Source organism: Diadema setosum, chromosome 13, assembly GCF_964275005.1.
Source record: "Diadema setosum chromosome 13, eeDiaSeto1, whole genome shotgun sequence".
In the NCBI taxonomy this organism is placed as follows: domain Eukaryota; kingdom Metazoa; phylum Echinodermata; class Echinoidea; order Diadematoida; family Diadematidae; genus Diadema; species Diadema setosum.
The window spans coordinates 8894053-8916744 of record NC_092697.1 but is presented as its reverse complement, the minus strand read 5'-3'; the positions used below and the strand labels follow the sequence as shown (position 1 = coordinate 8916744).

The 22692-nt window shown below is 38.2% G+C and overlaps 1 protein-coding gene across 1 annotated transcript in view; it reads left to right on the top strand.

Moving 5' to 3' along the window:
* Positions 1–21884, top strand: part of LOC140237295 (hippocampus abundant transcript 1 protein-like) — a 28585-nt gene extending 6701 nt beyond the window's left edge. The window contains exons 2-11 of the mRNA XM_072317236.1: positions 175–264; positions 1601–1663; positions 6260–6387; positions 7676–7790; positions 9911–10129; positions 10549–10662; positions 11730–11801; positions 12989–13199; positions 13929–14086; positions 18114–21884. Coding sequence (XP_072173337.1) covers positions 175–264; positions 1601–1663; positions 6260–6387; positions 7676–7790; positions 9911–10129; positions 10549–10662; positions 11730–11801; positions 12989–13199; positions 13929–14086; positions 18114–18344 — 1401 coding nt within the window. The 3' untranslated portion in view covers positions 18345–21884. The remainder of the gene's footprint in view (positions 1–174; positions 265–1600; positions 1664–6259; positions 6388–7675; positions 7791–9910; positions 10130–10548; positions 10663–11729; positions 11802–12988; positions 13200–13928; positions 14087–18113) is intronic.
* The last annotated feature ends 808 nt before the right edge of the window (positions 21885–22692 follow it).

Sequence of the window (22692 nt, the reverse complement as noted above, 5' to 3'; positions counted from 1 at the left end):
TTAATTCTGTGACAATTTTTGCATAATGTTAATTACATGAAATGTAATCACCCTTGTGCTCTTGTAATGCTCATGAAACGATATGCCACCTTCATTTTGCATGTTGTGTAGGAATATCCAATCATTTACATGATGTAACTCTTTGTGTGTTCTTTGTTGATTCATATCTTGCAGGGCATAGGGGAGCCTAGTGTCTACCATGCTCTGGTGGTCATATTCCTGGAGTTCTTCTCTTGGGGTCTCCTTACGAATCCCATGTTATCGGTAAGCAAGACCAGTCAACTCCAAGTGTTGTGAGAACCATTCGGAATGGAAGGGCCAATATGATTTTGGGCAATTCACGTAATGACAGTGAACCATTTGCGAGCTTCAAAGTACCTGCTAATAGCACCATTATGTCAAAGTTCACATATGGCGTGATACAGTGTACCACAAATCCATTGCAGTGTACAGGGACATTTTGTATTAAAGGAAGTCTCATTTATTCAAGATATAGAAACCAAAACAATATTTATCTTGTCGTCAATGTGTAATCAAATGCCAGCACAGACATACATAAATGACGCATAGCTCTGGTTAATGGACATTTTCATTGATATGAATCAAGGGATCGCAGTTAGCAGTGTGTCTCTTTGATACCACTATGGGTACTAATTTATTTTGTTGTGACAGTAGCTTCCAGTTTGCAGTTTCCTTTTGATGGTGTGCCCCTTTCTACAAAAAGTAAGAAACTGTATAACAGTCTTGTACTTTGAAAATCATCTATTTAAAATCACCAGGAATATTGATTCTTTTGATAAGTATACAGAGAATGATATTCCAACTGAAATTTGATCAACGGTTTTAGATGACGAATGATATCTCAAATGCTCTCCTGAAAACTGCAACACAAAAGATAGTTTATGAAGCTGTGGTATAAAGAATGTATAGCACATTGCAGTGCAGTACCAGAAAAACTATTCATGAGCATATACAGTTTGAAATGCGTGTTGTATGTGTGAAACAATTAATTGATATAACATATTCACAGAACTATCAATGTAGATGTTCTCTCAGATTTAAAACAAACAAACAAAGCCTCCTGTATTACCTCAGACGCATTAGCCAATGGTAGACAGGGGCTTTCCCAGCACCCTCTCACAATTCTCAGTATTGTCAGAAAGATCTCACCTTGATCCATTTTGGCACATGTGTTTAATCTATTCAATGCTAGTTACGTACATGTCTACAACTGTACTTACAGTACGTCAGTGTGATTGTGACACTTTGAATAGACTCTGCTCCCTCTTGGGTAAATATGGTATGGGATATGTTGGAAAGTTTCCATCGAACCAAACTGAAAGTTAGCCCCATATATCGCGTGTATACATGCATAATGTCACTGTACCTGCTCTGCCTGTATTGTTAGTTTCACTTTGATGATAAGGGACTGGCCATTAATTTTTTTTTTTTTTTTTTTTTTTTGGTTACCGGTAACTTTGTGTAACATCCTGATGTGTAGAGCACTCAAGGCGTGTTTTGTTCAGCAACCAACTTCTTTTCTTTTTTCCCCCCTCCCTCTCTCTTTCTTCCTTCCTTCCTGTACCTTTCTTCTTGACAGGTTCTACGTGAAACGTTCCCAGAACACACATTTTTAATGAATGGACTTGTCCAGGGTGTGAAGGTAATTGATGCACTGCATTTTCGCAGCCTTGAAGTTGAAATTATAAACCCTATCCACATATTATGCGTCAATGTGTCAGGTGAAAGTCCGTGTATAATGCTCTGTCCATCTCACACATTTGTTATAGTAAGCAGTATAGGAGGTTGCTCTTTTTGACATGCATGCATAATGTCCCATTTGAAGGCAGTGCCAAACAGATCTCAAATGAAAGCATACAGTTGAGGTGTCTACAGATGCTAAGGCAATAGTTGCCCGCGGAAAGTACCGCTACACAAACACCTGAGACATGCCCACATACATGTAAATCTATGCCTGGGAGCAAAGTAAAGATTGTTGTATTTTGGAGATGTTCAGGCATTTCTGGAAATTTGATCTTTCTTCTACATTACCCATCTTAAAAACATTATTGGTAGTGCTCATCTTTTCATGTCTGACTTGAACCAATTGCAATAATTTCTTGTTCATTTCTCAATTCCTGCAAATCACACAGACATTGCTCTGGTGTGAAGGTTACACTGGTACTAGGGATCAATGATTAGGCCAAGTAAAACAAAAAGTTATTAGTTTCTCGTCCTAAATTTTTGAGGAAAAAAAATGGAGGATGAGGGCACTTCCTTTTTTTTTTTTTCTTTTAATGGCAGATCCACTGTACAAAACTGTTCAGGTAGTCTAATTTCCAATCATTAGTACAGTACGATATGTAGGCTGTGCTCGTGCGAGGTTCAGTGGTTGGAAACACTGAAAATCAGTTGAAATTGTATTTTTATCATTTAAAAAAAAAGATGTGTTTTTTATGCTGCGGCATAAACCGGGACGAGAAATTAAGATTTGTTTTTGTTTTGTTTTGTTTTTTGTTTTGTTTTGGTGTTTTTTATTACTTGGCCTTATGGTCAGTATCACAAGTGTTGATCTGCCCATTGGTGTTTGAGCTTGGAGTTTTGGAGTTGAGAGGGGATGATCATGTGTTACACCTCTGTTATACTGTTCTAGTTGACCTGTTTCATTATAATAATAACAATAATAATAATGATGATGATAATAATAATAATAATAATGATTATTATTATTATTATTATTATTATTATTATTATTATTATTATTATTATTATTATCATTATTATTATTATTATCATTATTATTATTATTATTATTATTATTATTATTATTATCATTATTATTATTATTATTATTATTATTATTATTATTATTATTATTCTAATTATTATCATTATTTTATCTGCTATTGGTATTTGCATGCTAGAGAGTTACATATGTTTTGGGGGGAATTAGACATCTGCTACTAGTGCTTTGGTAAAACTCTGAATTACAGAGCCTGTCCATCCCATTGAAAAGAGTGTGATATTGTAATTCATCTAGAATAGTCATTAACATTTTTTTTTTCTCATTGTGCATGATTTTTGTATGATGGAAGTATGGAATTCAAAGTGTTAATTCATCGCTATACTGACCAAAAATTTACTGTGCTATTCAGGATGTGGAGGAAATTAAGTCCGAGGTAATAGGCAAAAGGAAGAGCATGTGTGGTGATAGAATGATAAGAGAGATAATTTGCAGGAAGCAACCCAAGCAAATTAAACGAGAAGTTAAATAAGCCATTTTTTTTGGGGGGGGGGGGGGAGGGGGGGGGGTGGTTCATCATAGATATATATATTGCCAAAGTTTTATGGAAAGAGTGTGGTAATATTTGATAAATTACTATTTTCTTACTCGTTGTGGTGAATGTGTAGTATGATGTCTGTCAGTAGCTGTGCAAAACAGACTTGGCCTCGTGGCTAATCATTTACTATCTGGCTAGTGATACAACTAATTTCCATTGTATTACAAGTATGGGCATGCATGTATGTTTATTACTATGAATACTGTGCTCAAGGTGACGCAGTTGAGGCCTCGTGAAGAATAACGTGTTAGCATCACAAATACTCCCTGGTTAATGCCATAATTAATTCATAGAGGTGAGGCAGTTATACAGGCATTCATTGGCTACTCTTGCCATGCACTTTAAAGGGCAACTTGTGACATTACTGACAATGATTTTCTAATCCAAATTGGTGAATTGTTATGACTATCTGAAACAGGCAATACTTTGTATGGATTTTTATTTTTTTGGTTTTTTAAATCTGTTGGTTATTTTTCCCAATCAAAGCTTGAAGTGAACCCTGGCAGTATATAGTATAAATATGAAACTCAAGTTGTAAGTATTGTAGAGGCTGGCAATGTGCATTGTACCTGTAAAACACAATAATTAATTTCCTCACATTTTATTGTATGCCACGTTTCTAGATAATGTACCCTAGGTTTTCCAATATTTTGAAATTCATACACAATAATCATTGTGTTTAAAATGAAACCTTTACTATGTTTGTAGCAATGTAGATGCCAGCAGTCAGTGAACGCTTTGCTATAAATACTGTGATAGTGTGTTGTTGTATATGATGCCATAAACACATTACTACATACTAGATGTTTCTATGGAGATACAACTGGAGATATTTTCGCGAATGAGGAGGTCACAGATATTTTCGCAAGATGTTGTTTTTGCGAATTGACACCGACGCTATGGTAAATGCACTATTCCCCTTGCGCATGGCAACATTTTCCCCTGTTGTTAAACTTGCGATCCAATTGTGATTTGCAAAATTCACGGCAGTTAAACCCTCACGAAAATAACAGCTTTTATACAGTATACTGCAGACCTTCCAACCATTCTCAATTTGGAGGAAAGAATCTGAATTCTGTCCATTCCTAGCTCTTGTTTCAGTAGGAGTTTCCTGTTTTTCTTGATAATTTTTATTATATTCCACATACTAAGAATCTTGATATAGGATTGGTCAAGAGCTGATCACGTGATAAAGCGTAGTTTTACCCATCACATCACCTGAGAATAAAAGTTTGTTACACTCTATGATGATAGTCATTTTGTTTTGCTGATCTCTTAGTCCACACAGTCCTAGTGCGTGATATAACTTACAATTTTGAGTACGCGCAAAATGAAAGTGCGTTGCACTGTGGTCTATCATTTGACCTGGGTCAAGTGATAGACCACAGTGCAACGCACTTTTATTTCGGTGCCACACGCTGGGTGCGGAGCAAATTTGTTGTGTTGTCATCTATGCGCATACGTCATAATGTAAACTACGTAGCCTAAGCCCTGGGGATACCCTAAGACAGCTAAAACGGTTTCAGATGTGGAATGAAATGGGAATATATCTAGGACCCTAGATGTGGATTATAAAGCAAATAATCAACTTTTAGTTTCAGGCAATGAGACAAACTATCACTTCCTCGGCGATCTGAATGTGTACGCTATTTTTCCTCAGCTGCGCTTCGGAAAGATAGCTACATCCAGATCGCCTCGGAAGTGATAGTTTGTCCCATCACCTTTACCAACGTTGCTTATTTGCTTACTACACACTCCTATGGGAACTGCTCTCTTTCTTTCCCATTTTTGAGCAAAATCATCCACATTTTGTAGTCAGAAAGGTTGGGAAGTCTGTATAACGTACATTGAATGTTCCCTGTACATGGTATACCTATAGGTGACATTCCTGTTAACAGGCAGTGTGCTTCCACATCTATTGTACTGTATTGAAAAACATGCAATGTATGCGTAGGTGTATGCATTGTGGAGCAACACAATATCTGCACTGCATGAATAAGCAGTTGTACTCTTTGTCATATGCATGAGAAGACATTGGACCTGTTCAAGGCAAAGTGCAAAAGTTTGAACAATAAAAGTTTGTAGTTTCAATGATCCAGTACACCCATAGTCATTAATTCATCTGCTTCATAAGTGTCTTTGTTCACACCTTATGATCAAAGCTCTTTTGGTGATGCATACAATTTACGAGTTTGGTAAAGACTTTGAGTTTTATGTGTTAACGTTTTACCATGCAATTCCGTCCATGATGCATTCCTCTAGTTTTCAAGTACTAATGCTTTATTTTATGATATTCAACTTTGCCCCAGATCACCTTAGTTCTCTGTCTGTATGATCTGTTTGAATTAGTCGTGTGGCAACCTATCATAATTGCAAATCTGGTGATGAAGCATTTAGGTCATTAAGGGGACTGATTCTCAGAAATGATTGTTTTACCATCGTTTGTATGACATATGGCATTGGCATAGTACATGTAGTTCTGTGTGCATGGTATACCCATGCTCGTTCGTGTAGACCCCATGTGTGTGTTGAATATAAAGCAAACATACTTGAAACTTATCAGGAAAGGGCTGAGTACCTTAAGTCTATTTGTGCCATCTACTTCAGAACGGACGATCCTCTATCTTGAAAGAGCATGATGATACATATTGTAATAGTCTACCAGTAATCCTCAAGGCAAACTTGAAAGATCATAACCAGTCTTTAATAAGAAACAAAGAAACATGTTCCAAATATTTTATGTCATGTTTTTCTTAGAATTGGCTGTCTCAGATACGGAAGTGTTTACATGAAGCACTTGATTCTCCACTCCCAAACAAGGGAATGAAACTATTCAGCGTCATTCATGACATTATGTGTGGTACAGTGTACTCCTGTTCATGTGTGTTTGCAATGTCTTATTTCTCCAATGTGAACAGGGCTTCCTGGCCTTTCTCAGTGCACCCATGTTGGGAGCGTTGTCAGATGTCTGGGGTAGAAAATCCTTCCTACTGCTCACCGTGTTCTTCACGTGTATGCCCATTCCACTCATGAAAATAAGCGCCTGGTAAGTACACACTTAGATTTCAATATGATGGACATCAGAAACGAAATGTATACAACGTACATGTACATGACATCTGTTATGCATTGCTGTGGGCACTCCCTATGTTCACTAAACATACACTTGTCAGGAAATGTCTAGATGTGTTTAAAGGCATAATTTCCGTTTGCAGGTGAAACAAAAACCCAGCATTAGTGCTTTTCTAAAATGTGAGTTAGGGATAGAAACAACCACTGTAAAAATAGGAATGTGTATTATCGATGTTAAGTATTGTTAAATACACAAAATGTGAACAATAGTTATAATGAAAATGTCTCCAGACTAAACCATCTACAGTTATGGTTTATTGAGAAAAATACTGATATTTTCTAATATTTTAGGCTCTGTTGTGAAAATTTTATGTGGTAGGTTGTTTTGTGATGCAACAGACCTACACATATGCATCAAATGTGATATCTTGAAAGTTTTTTAAATCACTGAGCTATGCCAAAGGTGAACTGGACCTTTAAAGTGTCAACAAATTATTGCATCACCAGGAGTTTGTTCAAACTGAATATATTGTTAATTTTCACATTGTGAAAAGGTGACGTGACATATAAGTCAAAGCATAGGTATGTTGAAGTGTCAAAGATTGAAGAAATGAGCCAAATTTTGTCCTGAGTGCCAGTATATTGTGTTTCACCAAATTTCCATGGGTAAAAGACAATATGACTTCGAAAAAGTTTAACCCATTGAGGATGAACTAATTTTGCTTTAACACACATTTCCCATAGACATCTGCCCAAGTGTACTTGGGACTAGGCTTCAACAGGTTGAGTAAAATAACACTACTGAAAAATGAAGATATTGAAAACAATACCCAGTACTCTTGTAAAGATCAAAATATGTCATGGAAAATTATTATTGGTTTATTGGTTAAGTGAAGCTGTTGGAATTGTGGCACTGCAGCTACTGTTTTTTATTTGTAAATGTGAAAAATAAACTGTGGGAATTAATTCACTAAAATTGTCTGCAAGTCTTTTTCTCATGATATTTGCTGTAAAGTGTGTGCTTCCCTGCAACTGTCAGCAGGACTTAGTCTACATATTGTATACACAACATGTATGATATATACAGTGTAAAGGTGAATTTGCATCATTGTCTTGTTGGCAATTTCCGAAAGCTAAACTCCAGTTTCATGATTTATATGGTGTCATGCAGATCAGATTAAAGAGATGAAATTCAATTTCAGTTGAGTCTGTAATATAAACACTTTGTTTTGTTTTCCATTCCATTGTGTCACACTTCATAGGTGGTTCTTTGCCATGCTCTCTGTATCGGGTGTATTCTCGGTAACGTTCTCCCTAATATTCGCGTATGTGGCCGACATCACGCAAGAATCTGAACGCAGTTCAGCCTATGGCCTGGTGAGTAGATGTGAGAGACTTTGACAAATGAAACAAATTGGATCTGACACCATGATATTGCTGCAATTGCATGTGTGTTTTAATGGAACTAAGCCCAACACTCCCCCAGTGACAAATTTTTAAAAGATAAACATAAGAAAATGAAGAAAAAAAATTGTCTGTAACACATACACACACAGTGGAACCAAGGGACTAATAAGACTAATAAGAGCAGAAGCAAAATACCAGCATGCGCTATTGATTGGTTGTTCAGAAATGCATATATGGATTCACAATTTATTTTCTTTATATGCCGTGATGTACGTAAGCTGGGAGATTGACGTGCCCTGTTGAGTGTCAACAATTTACTATAATTTGTTCTTGTGAATATTTTATTGAATATTGTAAAACACCACTGATACTTAGTAAATTTTTAAAGTTAACATGTACATACATGTATAATGTATAGATAATCTCCTTATCATGTCTTTCATGATATGACATTTGAGGAACCACCCTTGTGAACATGGCAAACTTCTTTTTGCTTGCCTGAAAGATACCTGGAGGACTACACAAAGGAAAAAAAAACTGTGATAGAAGTGCTTCTGCTTCCCCTGTCTTAATCCCAATCCATGAACTTGCTCTGACCTGCTGACATTTTAGTAGAACCACAGCAGAGACAGACTCATGTTTTGAGCTTCAGCCCTACTACCCTTCTCCACCCCTCCCCCCCCCCCTTTTTTTTCTTGTTAACCCTGTCCCATTGAGAAGTTCTTAATTACTTCAATGGGATTTTGTTTTTTCCCTCAATGGCTGACTTCTTTGGGCAAGGGCACGCTGTGTCGAGTGCCACAGCAGGTGCAGAGCAGTGCACAGAGATTTGGCTCTGACTAATGCAGATTAGATGAATAATAACACTGTTTACAGAGAAATCCCTCAGTATATTTGAGGGTGTCTCGGGCTCAATGAGCATTGTGTTTTAGATACATTGCCTCATTGATATTTAGTGCATGTAGAGTAGTGATATTGTGTGCCATCTCTGGAATATTTAAATCCTAAACAATGCTGGTCTCTCAAGTATGGATCAACTAAGAATTGCAGAAAAATGTACAAAAGGAGATATAAAAAGGATATATCAAAAAAGAATTTGTTAACTTTGCCAGAAAATTATTCTGCAATACATCTTCAGAGCATGTAGGATGTGTCTTAGTAAACTGGTTGAAAGCAAAAGCATAAAAGTGAAATACAAGGGGGGGGGGGGGGGAGGGGAAAGGTACCAGTGACGTGTAAAGTGTCAGGTCATTGAACTGTTCCCAGTGATTACTCAGACTACAGAGTACATGTAGTGTAGTTCTGTGATTGATAGGTGATAAACCATGAACCGTTTGTAAATTAACGATATCCATACAGACAGCAGCAGCCACCCACGCGAAAGTCTCACGGATACAGGATCTTTGTAATCTTTTGCGGTACAGTGTAGCTTCATATTATTTCATGCAAAATTGTCTTAACTGTGATTCCAGCATAAAAAGTTTGCACACTTCAATAGTACAGTAGCAAGCATTTGTGCACTCAGCAAGCACTCTTGTAACAGACAAGACTAAATATAGTGTATTATTGCATGGCTACTAACAACGGTAGCCTATGGGGATTTAGTACATTTCCCCTTTGATTCCTTTCAGTATGCTCTAGTATTGCGCAGTGAAATCAAGCAGAAAACAATATGTGTTTTTAATGCGCCACTAAAACGTCCTATATAGATAGTGTACAATACAGTGAGATCAAAACCATCCTCTTATCTAGTACATGTACCGTACATATCAAAGGAGTTTCCTACAAATGGCATTTGATCTCCAACTTCGATAAAGCTGGGGTACCCGTGAAGCACCTCCCAATGAAAAAACAGCAGTCAACTTACTTAACATCACATCAAGTTATGATTTGACGATTTTTTGAATTGATGGATCGATATCAAATGCCAGGAAAGTCTGTATGTGCAGATTGGTATGTTGTAATTTAAAAAATATAACATATTTCAATGAGTGTAATATGGTGTATTACTCTTGGCAACTGTTGTGCATGTGGACATGAAGAAAAATGCTGATCTCCATTTCTTTGATTTGTCTGTTTCACTTGAGCAGGTGTCGGCCACCTTTGCAGCTAGTCTCATCACCAGCCCCGCCCTGGGCACCTACCTGGGGCAGATCTATGGGGATAGTTTTGTAGTGTTTCTTGCCACGGCGATCGCCCTGTGTGACGTCCTATTTATCCTGGTGGCAGTACCCGAGTCGCTGCCAGAGAAAGTGCGCAGGGCGTCTTGGGGCGCCTCGATATCATGGGAGCAGGCAGATCCCTTTGCAGTAAGTACTAGCAAGATCATTTTTCAGAGTTTTTATCATTGTTCTTCTTCTGGAGCTCAACATAGACTGGAAAGGATTATGTAGAATGTCAGAACTGAATAAAGTTCTTTTAGTGGAGAGAGAGCCAATTATGAACCAGTTTTGTTTTCCCTGATTAGGACGTACGACTGTGAGGGGTATGGAGAAATAAGGTCTCATGAAAGTGCATTTTTTCCTCCTTGTTTTATTCCAAACAGCTGAACTTGGTCATGCTAGTTTTAGCAATTTCAGTGCATTATTAGGTTACAGCTACATCTTAACACTGATCTACTGCATGGAAAGTGATGATGCAGTCGAAGATATTTCATGTCAGATATCCTCTTTCTTTTATCCCCCGCCTTCACAAGTAACTTGTCTTTTCATTGTTACCCACCATGCAGTCTCTTCGTAAAGTCGGCAAAGACTACACAGTATTAATGCTCTGTATAGCTGTGTTCTTGTCGTACCTGCCCGAGGCCGGTCAATATTCGTGCATGTTCCTGTATCTTAGAATGGTGAGTATTATGTATATTGACCGCAGAATGGTCATCAGTCCATATCTCATTCATCACTTCAATACTCGTATGTATTTGATTATAAGCACAGATTCATGCCGCAGGGGCCTATATTCAGAGAGTGTGAAAGGCATTGTCTGTAAGTCATAGTACAGTGCACTCCCTTTATAACAAACACAGTAATAATGAAATTTTGGTTACAACAAAATAAATATTCACCCTGTAACAATTTCCTGTCTATGTTTTTTATTATTTATTTATTCGGTTGTGCATAACAAAATTTTGATATAGCGAAAGAAAACTGCCGGTCCCCAGGACTTCAATATAACGGGCGTCCACTGTATTGAATAGTAAATTAACAATGCTTTATATATCCTCAACGCAACTTGTGTGAAAATGCTGTGCTTGAACATATCTCACTTTATATCTGGCCATATCGCGTACCCCGGTCCCGACATGGCCTGATAACTGAGTTTGGACTATATGTTGATGCAGTGTCATACCAGATGTGTGCTTCAGTTTAATACTGTTAGTTTGTTTCCATTTTCCATCAGACAATATGGCTGGATAGCCCATATTCAGCTACACTAGCTGGTCTTTCATGGAGTGAAGGGGGACCACTTCACCGGGTTATGCACCCTACTCATTGTGATGAATAAACAATGTGGGATCTTACGTTGGTTGTGACTCTCTCACACACAGGACCTCCGTTTTATGTCCCATTCGAGGACTGAGTGTTTTGCCTCTACTTGATAGGACAGCATGATAACACACAACATTGCTCAGTGAGACTCATTTGGATTCTAACCAAAGCCCAAATCCAAGCCAGTTGATTGAAAGGCAGATATGCTACCGACTCGGCTACCTCGACACCCTTAAATACTTAAACAGCATGAATGTAGATTTGTGTAGCAGTAGCCATCTGGGAACTGTCTTTTCTAAATTTGGTCTTGACAATGTATATTATGTAACAGAATAAGAGGTCTCGAAATTGTATGAGCTAGATGATAAGATTCCATTCGTCTTTTATCTTTCTCATTCTTTCTCTTCCCTAATGCTTTGTGCAGGTTGGTAAATTCTCCCCTGCGGAGGTGCCAGCATATATAGCTTTAGTTGGTGTATTATCTGTATTTGCTCAAGTGAGTATGGTGGTATCTTTTTATCTGTTTGCCTATCCATTTGCTTATATCTGTCACTACCAGTTGTACTAAGGCGTGAAATAACCAGATGTTTATTATCAGTTTAGCACTATGCATGCATGTATGTCGAAGAACAGGCAGACATACTTGCCACTTTAGAAACAATAAAAAAAAAGGAGGCCAGTTAAGTGTAAAGTTTTGATATCCCAAGTGAATTTCATGTCTTGACTTAAAGCTACTGATCAGGCAGCTGGTGTCTCAGTTTTGACATTCATATATATGGCAGATTATTCACCCTAGGAACTTTGCTGAGTAGAAATTTTCCCTCTAACCTTAAGATTAATGGTTGAGTTGGTGATTGTATTGGTATTGGTATTAAAATGGTATTACTTGTCCATAGATATCTCATATATCTCACAAAGTATAGACCAATTAAGTATAAGGTATCTGATCTCCTGAGTGAATTTCATGTCATGAATTAAAGTTATAGATCAGGCAGCTGGTTTCTCAGTTTTGACATTCATATATATGGCAGATGATTATTCACCCTAGGAACTTTGCTGAGTAGAAATTTTCCCTCTAACCTTAAAGGAACTGCAGTACCGGTTTAGGTGAGGATTCAGCTTGTAACATTTTGCAAGATATTAAGAAACCACTCTATGAAACATTAAAGAGCATACAAATTCTAAGGGAAATCAAAAGTTTATTAGATGAAATCAGTTTTGAAACTACTGAGAGATTTTTAAAACAAGGTCAAACAAAGAGATTCTAATAAAAGTGGTGGCTTGTCAATTTTATTAGGATCGCTTGTTTGGATATCTCGGCCATTTCAAGACCAATTTTCATCAAATGAATGTTGAATCCTTCTTGAAATTACATGCTCTTTCATATCTCATAAGAGGTTTCTCATTATCTTACCAAAAAATGCTATAAACCTGAATCCTCACCACAACCAGTACTGTTCAGTCCCTTTAAGATAAATGGTTATATTGATGATTGTATTGATATTGGTAAGTGATAATATTTGTCTCATAGATCTGTGATATATCTCTTAGTGACAGCATAATTCTCAAAAATTTAGCACGTTGGATTGGTCAGTCAGTAAAGTGTGACAATGCATGAAATGAGGCCACCACAATATTAAAGACGGTATCCTCAACCCATTGCTTGTTCGTGTGTCCCTTCAGACGTTACTATTAGGCTTCTTAATACGTAACCTGGGTCACAAGCACACCATCATGGTGGGGCTGACGTGTGAGATGCTGGAGCTGATGTGGTACGGCTTCGCCTCCCAGCAGTGGATGATGTGGGCGGCGGGGGTCATCGCCAGCGTCTGCAGCATCAACTTCCCCGCCATTAGCGCCATGGTGTCGCACAGTGCCGACCCCGACAAGCAAGGTGAGGGCTCCGCTGAGATGCAAACTATTACTTTTTTACAGTATTTTATACTTTTTTTTTTTTTCAAAAATACTGCAAGTTGTGTGGAAAATAAATATTTTTTTTCAAATTGTATCATTTTGAGAGTGAAAATTTGCGCACATTTCATGTGACATGAGGCTAATGCGACAATAATGTCGTGCAAATATTTTTACTTATAATGTGTTATGATATTTTGTCTCTTTGATTCTGCGGAATTAAAAACATGCAAATTTCATTTCACCCTGCTGAATGTGAACATTTACACACACAGAAATGTCCACTTTTACAATCCTAGACATGTCTATTACAGGAGAGATAATAATGTTTTTCCATATTAAAATCAATACACTTTTTTAGCAGCAAGATTACTGCCATGCTCTTTACAAGATGTGCATCCCTGGCCCCAGCTCGGCCCATCTTGCTGTTTCGTAATTGATGCTTTGCAGCTCCTCAGACAAACGGATGACACACCATTTCACTCTGTTCTGAAGTAGCTCGCTCTGACATGCATGCACACTACTGCTCACTGATGTTGCGCAATTGCGCCCCAAAAGAGGGGGAAAAGAACTTTTTTACTGATATTAATCAAAAATTGGTAAAATAAAAGAAGAAAAGGAAAAAGAAAAGAGTTGAATCCAACCTTTATTCCTGCATTCCTCCATCCCTTCCCCCCCCCCCCCAAAAAAAAAAAAAACATTGTCCATGCAGGTGTTGTGCAGGGAATGGTAACGGGTATACGCAGCTTGTGTACGGGTCTTGGTCCAGCCCTATACGGTGTCATATTCTACTTCTTTGACGTGGACCTGGACAGTGCCAACGACGAGGAGAAACCAGACAAGGATGTGATGGAGAATCCAATGGCAGGGGTAAGAAACAGTAGAGAGCATGTATTCTATACCTTTAATTGCTGCTGCTTAAAGGAATGGTACTGTTTCAGTTGAGATGAAGCGTCAGGTTTTCAGCGTTTTTTGATGATGATTTTTTTTTTGTTTTGTTAGAAAATGAGAAACCTCCTATGAAATCTGAAAGAGCACATAATTCTGAGAGAAATTCAAAGTTTATTTGATGAAAATTGGTTATGAAATGGCTGAGATATCCAAAACAAAGCAATCCTAATGAAAGGTGGGACCCACCACCTTTCATTAGGATTGCTTTGTTTTACTTTGCTTTTGGATATCTCTGCCATTTCAAAACCATTTTTCATCAAATTATTTTTTTATTTCCTCTTAGCATCATATGCTCTGTAACATATCATAAAGTGGTTTTGAAGTATCTTGCAAAAAGTCAAAAGCTGAATCCTCACCTCAACTAATACCATACTTCCTTTAACCCTATCTATGTCACAGGCCGATTTAATTGGCCCAAAGCCTGCAACATAAATGCTGGGGCCGATTTAGTCGGCCCTATTTTGATTGACAGATTACTCCAGAGGCTTTGGTGCTACCACCCTATAAACTCATTTGTGATTGGCTGACAGTGTAAGGAAACTAAATCTGGTATGAAAAAAAAGCTTCCCCACCTTCAACCAATCAGGCAAGCTGTCTCAAAGTCCTAGAAGTTGTGGTGGCCCTCCCCATATTTATTTGCATTTAACACAACGTATTGTGTACAGTTTTGCCACAGGCTTCTTGTGTGGAGAACTTACACGAATCAATATATACTGTATAAGCTGTTATTTTTGCGAGGGTTTAATTTTTGCGAATTTTGCGAATCACAGTTGGATCGCGAATTTAACAACACACAAAAATGTCTCCATGCACTGTGTTAACCCTATTTTAGGTGGGTGGGGGGGGGGGAGTCAAATTGACTCCCCCCCCCCTTGACATTTCACGCCACGATTCCGCAACGTGCAAAGATTTTGCCGCGTCATTTGATGACTTTTTTCATTGAAGTCTCCCGCATATTTTGAGACCAAATTTGCGACGTCTGGGTACACCATTCTGAAGTTACGCAATGTTTTGCATATGCATGTCAACCCGAAAACAGCTCAAATTCATGATTTCGTGTACAAATCCAATGCAAATTGTGTTTTTTTGTTTAATTGATATAAATTAGATTATTCCAACTTTTGAACATTGAAATTAATCAATTCTAATGTAGATAAATTTGAAAAAGTGCCTGCAACAAATTTTGGCAAAAAAACAATAGAAAACAAAAGGTCGAAAAAAAAAATACATAAGAAATTAACAAAACAATAAAAAACAAAAGAAATTGATTTTGATTGCGCTATTTTTTTACAAGAAAATTGTTTGATGTGTCTTGAGGAACTCTGACACAAAAATTTAGCAATCCTTCATTCTTTTTGATGGAGTTATAGGTGAAAATATGATTTCATGCATAAATGTGCATAATTAATTTATCAAAAAATATAAAATAAACATTTTTCTATTGTATGACCATGTAATCTTATAGTTGACATCCGGCTCTATGTTCAGGCAAAATTTTGCGGGGATCGTGCGATCGGCGGCCGAGATCTGAAAGGGGGTCAAATTGACCCCCCCCCCCCCCCCCAGTAAAAGCTTGGTCTCAAATAGCCCTGTTAAAATAGGGTTGATAGAGCATAAATGTAAGTGTCGGCGTCAATTCGCGAAAAACAACATCGCGTGAAAATGTCTATGACCTCGTTATTCGCGAAAATATCTGTATCCGAAAATAACAGTGTATACAGTATGTGAGACTATTATAGAGATCACCGTGTGCACTGAAAAGACCGTACACACAGGTCAGTTTCTACCTATTTTATGTAAGTCAAAATAGTAAAATGTGATGTGAAAACATTCAGGATAGGGATTTCAATGTTTTCAAATTCTGTGAAGGGGTATATTGTAATTGCAGTAATATCAGCCTCATAAATATCTGTAGAATGGATGAATACTGCACATTCAGTGCAGCAGTTGTAACTGTTCACACTAACAGTAGTGCAATGGGTCTCTAGTTAGCCAGGGCCAGCGGGGCAGGTATAAGGAGCAATAGGGATACAGTAGCCTCCTGCCGGCTGCCTGAAGCTGCAGTCTCGAAGTTGGGGTATGTTTAACTGTTTATCATTATTACATAATAAACCGTCACTATATAAAACTTCAGTTTAGTGAAGGTTTATCATGTAAAGAGAATGATTACAGTGATAGTACATTTCTGTTTCAATGAAATGAGGACAGTGCAAATAGTTGTATATAGACTAGCATACTCGACTGGAATGGACACTATGAAGACTGAATATTTTCAATGGCAATTTTTACCCTCGTAGATTATCTTTTCATTATGGCAATATTATAGGACATGAATAATCTAAATTTAAATTAAAAAGCACAATTCAACTGATATTTTCAGCTTGACTAGGTATAAACATTATTTAGTCAATCTTTATCTACTTTCAGGCCAACGTTTCATTCATATAATCAGAAATTACACAAAATGTGTGCAATCTAGGTTGTAATTGCCACACACATTTGTTCATAAAATGAAAAGTACTAATGCTACTGATGAAAAAAATAATGTATCTGAAAGCTGAATAAATCTTCTTTAACATTTGTGTAGACCTTTTTGGGATGCATGTGCATGTTGTGTGAAAAAATGAGGTGGTAATGTGTAGAAGTAAGTCTGCAAAGACAGTTATGTGACTTAAGAGGGCACTCTACTTAAAATTTGAAGGGCGCCGTCACTCAGATTATTATGTAATACAAAAGTTTAGACCATAAGCTTTCAAATGATGTATAACATGACACATCAATGTCAATAATAACAATCAGAACTGGCCATCAACAATCTTGTGTCTGCGCACTGCAAAATGTCTGGCAATCGGACTTCGCCTATGTGACACATATAGGGTTAAAGACCTAGTATTTATTTATTTATTTATTTATTCATGTTTTCTTTTAAAGCAGGGTTGTCCCGTTCAGAGCCACATTGCCTGCTTTGCAAGGGAGCTCTGCATCAAATACAAAGGTTACAAAATCAACAACAATACAGATTACAAAATCAAGTGACATAATTATATACAAATGGAAAATACAACGAAAATACAAAGTAGGGTGGCCCGGTTGAATCGCTCTTTACATGCTGCCCACCGGGGTACATTCGAAAACCCGAGACTGTCACCGTCAGGGAATATGTGCATCGAAGTGTACGCTCATTGGTAACGTTCGCCTCCAGTCAAGATTCCTTGGCTGTGTGTGTACTTAGGGGGAAATCAGTATTAAAGCTACTGTACATACAATTCGCTATGGAGATTCACAAATAAAAGTATTTGAGTCTGGCCAGCTTTCCCCCTGCATGAATCCCATGCTACCGGATCTTTAAATTCTGGGTGTGCCATGTTTGCATGCCCGACTCAGTTGACAGCTTGCCAACTTCATTTCACACTACTGAAAAATGCACACACTAAAAAGAGACCCAAACAAACAAACAAAGCGAGCTCACACTATGTATATATTTATGTACCTGTATGCATTTACTGAAGATAATTTTGTGCGTCACACTTGACATCAAATTTTGTTTTGATAAACAGGAACTCATATGCACAGATGTGAATATCAGCATATGGTTGTCATCCTGTTTGTCATACCAGCAAAAAATGTTTGTGAATGACGATCATGAGAGCATAACTTCCACATGTTTTAATTTGTTTGCATGTTTGTTTGTTTGTTTGTTTGTTTTAGTGGTCTAAGTTTCAAGTGATATTGAAAATGATGACTGATGTCTTGTTTTTCTCTTTTGTTAAGGAATTTGTGTCTTGTTTTGATTCTTTAAATATTTGTCTTTTGCTAGATAGTTGCATAGTGATTTGTGTTTGATTGTTATATGTGTTTGTTGTATCTTAATACTCATATTGCACAATGCATTCTTCAACTTGCGATATATTTATGATATATGTATTGTGTATTTTTCGTATCTCAGAGCATCATGCCTGGTCCGCCCTTCGTGTTCGGCTCGTTCCTCGTCATCATCTCGCTCCTCGTCGCCTACTTCCTGCCAAACATCCAAGAGCACGCCACGGCCCTGCCCCAGTCCCCTTCGGTCCAGCTGGTCAACCTCCAGTTGCCTAGCGACGACCTCTCCGTCCCGCTCCTGGAGGACGAGGACAGCATCGGCATCGAGCCGTCGAAAGTGGACCCGGCCAACCCCTGAAGCCCCAGGAAGATGTTAGGACAGGAGACCCTTGGCGGCAGAAGTCGCCCTCCCTGTTTGTGATCCATCTCGCTGTGCGGGGGAGCTGTACAAACGAGGAGTTGGTGCTCTGCTCCTGCTCGTGCTTTTATGTTGTTTTATCTTTTGCTTTAAATGCCAAAGTTCAGTAGATGTCCTGCTTTGTGCGGAAGCCGGTTGTTCGATGTGTATTTCAAGACTTGCCATAGACATTGATTGGTACATGGACCATAAAGATTAGCAGATATTCCCTCTATGTGTGTATTTATGGCATCGCCATCACAACAGGTGCAGACTTACAGGGCACTAGATGATGCAGTTATGTGTATGCGTGAGGAAGATGTGAGCTACATTCCCCAAGGAACTTATTTGAGAAATCCTGTCTCCTGGACGTCTAGATTGTCATGTCGGCATGGTGAGCTGCATCCCTATCGCAGCAGAGTGCAGTGATGTGAATGCATTTGGGCTATCTCTATCATCCGTGATGCGGACCTTGGAGCATCTCAGCCCAGGATTTTGCAGCCATCCCAGTGCCACTGGGGTACTGTCTTCTCACAGTAGTCCCTTGGATGCCTTGTGTATGTCGTCTTAATATCATCACTTGTACTGGTTGTCTTGTGTAATAAGGAGTGAAATTTAGCAAATGTTTTCACAATGTGAATGCATCCCTGGTCAAAATCCATGTAATCTAAAACACCCCATTTTCACAACACGTGTTGTGTTTAGTCAATAGATTATTAAAGATATCAGTATGTGTGTTTTGAGCTATTCAGTGAATGTTTGGATAATATTCCATGCTGAGGTTCATGACATCAAGTATCCATTATCCTCACCACCATTTTACATTTGTTTTTCAATTTCCAGCTTTGCACACACACTGATGGATTCTTGGGCTTTTAATGGCTTCATAATGAAAGGCAGTAAAATGAGATGCTACCGCACCATGTCATAAGCATTTTTTTCTTTTCTTTTTCTTTCTCCAAATATCAGGCAGGGTACTATTCCACATGGTGAGGTGTGGGGGTTCACTTGCACTTGGCACATATCTTTGTGCATTTCATATTGCATGAACAGTCTGATATAGGCAGTTTCAGGGGACTACTTTTAAAGTGTGAGTGGGTAAGAATCATCAACCTTGGTGCTTGTGAGAAGTGATGATACATTTTCTGACTTCTGCTTCTATGCTTATACAAAAGTTCTTACGGTGTGTGCGTGTATCGAGAAGCTGTTGATTAGTATTGGTGGCAATAGTGTAGAAATTCCATATATTGATGAAAAACAAAACAGAACCCCCCCCCCCCAAAAAAAAAAAAAAAAAAAAAAAATGATGGCATCTCAATGTTGCATGTAAGTGCATCAGTGCAACATCACTACATTGATTGCATCATTTGACACAGATAGTACTTGTCTCGGATGGCATTGACTTGATTCAAAGGCAAAAAAGGAATAAAGAGTGCGTTGACTTCAGTTCCGTAGCAACTGTGTCTTGTCAGAGGCTATCATATGTGATGCCATTCTCGAGCCAGTGCGTGGACAAGCCAGGGTTGCATTGCACCAGTTAGCCACGCGCAAGGATTTCGCTGCTTCTGTCTGATGTGTGCATTCGCATGTATAATGGATCATTGCCATTGGTAATGTACATGTAAGGCCATTCCAACAGAGGGAGTACCCTTGGTGGCAGCGTTCATTAGCGTTTGCACAAAAGGAGAGATGTTAGTGTCGGTGTCCTTGTACGAGACTAGTGCCTAATTCATCAGGGAAGACTGTGGGATTGGGGAGAGTTGAGTCATCCATTCTTCACACTCACGCACGTGGCACGCAGTGTGCCAAGACCTTGGGCTAGACCTTGTGCTAGACCTTGTGCTTTCTAAAACTTGGCTGGAATGGACACTAAGGGTGGAGAGTCAGCGAAATTTGATGTAGCCTTGTATCCATGCTATCTTTTTTTTTAAGAGGAAGAAGAACAGAATAAAAAGGTAGTCAATCCATTTAGAACCTATTTGGGAAGGTTGCAAGCACTTTGCCCAGTCCAGAGTTTCCATGCACATTACTTCCAAACTAAAGAGGCACTATCATTAAGGTGTGCCTCAAAGAGTTGGGTGTTCAGTTAATGCTTTGTTCTGAATTGTGCATACTCTTTGGACATCATAATTAGACTGCGTATTAGACAATAATAAATGCGTGAATGTGAATTATTACCTTTTTTAGTGGTGCTTAATTCTTTTTTCTTTTTTTATGTGTTCATAATGATTATATTTTTCATCAATTATGTGACATATGATCGGTTATTATGGTTACACGCAATCCATCTTTCTTTTTTAAATGTGGAAAATGAGACCCACACTTTTCTCTCCTTGGCAATCAGTAATGTAGGGCACTGCATGTGCCATGCAATCCCCAAACCAATAAAACACAAGAAATATTGAGAGCCGTTTGGTCAGTGTGAGAGTCACACAGCCTGGGTATTTGAGGGGCATTGTTGCAGAGGTGTGGCACTTATTGGCATTGTTTGTAGAATACCTCTTGTGATGTTTGTGTGATTATGTTTTATGCACCAAAGATCTGAAGCAACCAAACAACTGTTGAGTCTATAGTACTAGTCAGTCTTGTAGACATCAGTGTAAAAGAAAAGGAAGGGGGATGTGAAGGTGGTTATTTATGTTGGTGTGCAGCATTATTCTTGTGAAAATGAGTTTGATGCAGCCTTCACAGCATGTAGACTATTGCAACCTTTTCCCTCGGAAGGGTTCTCGAGATCCATATTTGCATGTACAGCATGTTAATGGAAAACAAAATATGTGCGCAAATCTGTCCACTTAAAGGGATCGTATAGTCTTGGTTGAGACCTAATTTCAGGTTTCTAACATTTTTGGGTGAGCTAATGAGAAACCTCTTATGAAATATAAAAGAGCATGTAATTCCATGAGGAAATCAATGTTTATTTGATGAAAATTGGTTTTGAAATGGCTGAGATATCCAAAACAGAGTGATTCTCATAAAGTGTGGGAGCCACCTTTTATTACGATTGCTTTGTTTTAGTTTGTTTTTGGCTGTTTCAGTCATTCCAAACCCAATTTTCATCAAATAAACTTTGAATTCCTCTTAAAATGGTATGCTCTGTACTATTTCATAAGTGTTTCTTGGTATCTTGCAAAAAGCTGAAAGCCCAATTCTCATCTCCACCAATACTGTACCATCCCTTTAAGATCTTTTACTTATGAAAAGAGACCAACTTGCAAGTTGATGACAAGAAATTTAGTCAATTTTGTTCTTGATTCAGGTGGAAATGAGTCTACCTAGTGATGTGATTTGTTCCCAGGCACACTTTGCTCCCTGCATGGCTTAAATTGTTATTGTGTTCTGACACCCTGTGAAAACTTCCTTTAGCCACCTCCAGGAATCTACATTGTAATGTCAGTTCCGTTAATGAATCTTGTGAAATGAAAACATAAATATCCTGTGTTATCAGGGCGCTGGAAATGATAAATCTCCCAACCATTATTGTCTTTTGATATTATGGTTCTACTCGAAAACTGAAGTCAAAATGCAATGCATTGTTCAATGATGGTTCTTATTCAACACTCGCATCACAATCAAGCGAAAGATTACTGCACATGGTTTGCATTGACGTAACATTTACGTAAATGTGAAAACTGCACTTATATGACAGTGCAGTGCATTACGACAGTATCATGACGACAAGACAAGCAAGTGCTCTTGATATTGCGATAAACAGAGTAAAGACTTAAAAATTCAGTAACAGCTGCAAAGAGCATATGGTGGTCACAAATCAATCAAAAAGTTGTGCCCAAATGACGAGTGTCGACCAAAAGACACACACACTCTCTCTCTTGATGTGGGTTGTGGAAGTTTGTTTGTTGTTCTGTCTGTTCCTGACTGTGGTTCTTTATCCTCTGTACTGTGGCATGTGTTGCCGAGATCATGCACAAACGCTGGAGAATACTTAAGGGCGTTCTTGCAATGAGATTAGATATCAGTCATGAAGCAGAGATGGTGTTCACAGTGTACAAAGTCTATGAAGTTGTTGCTGCTCTATTTCGCGACTATTACTAGTTCACGGTTTGCATGTGTCTTGTGTGCTAGCAGATGACCTGAACATTGTGAGCGTATGTCAGTATTGAGGGAACAATTTTTTTAGTCATTATGATTTTATCATTATTCATCTATCTCACAGTCATCACCTGTAGTATTGTATCTGCACGCGTATTTAATCAAGATTATCATGATTTGATGAGGATCTGCAATTTGCTCTTTAATAAGATGTTTCCTGAAAGGTGATGGTCTCACCTGCCAGGATCCACTGTGCATC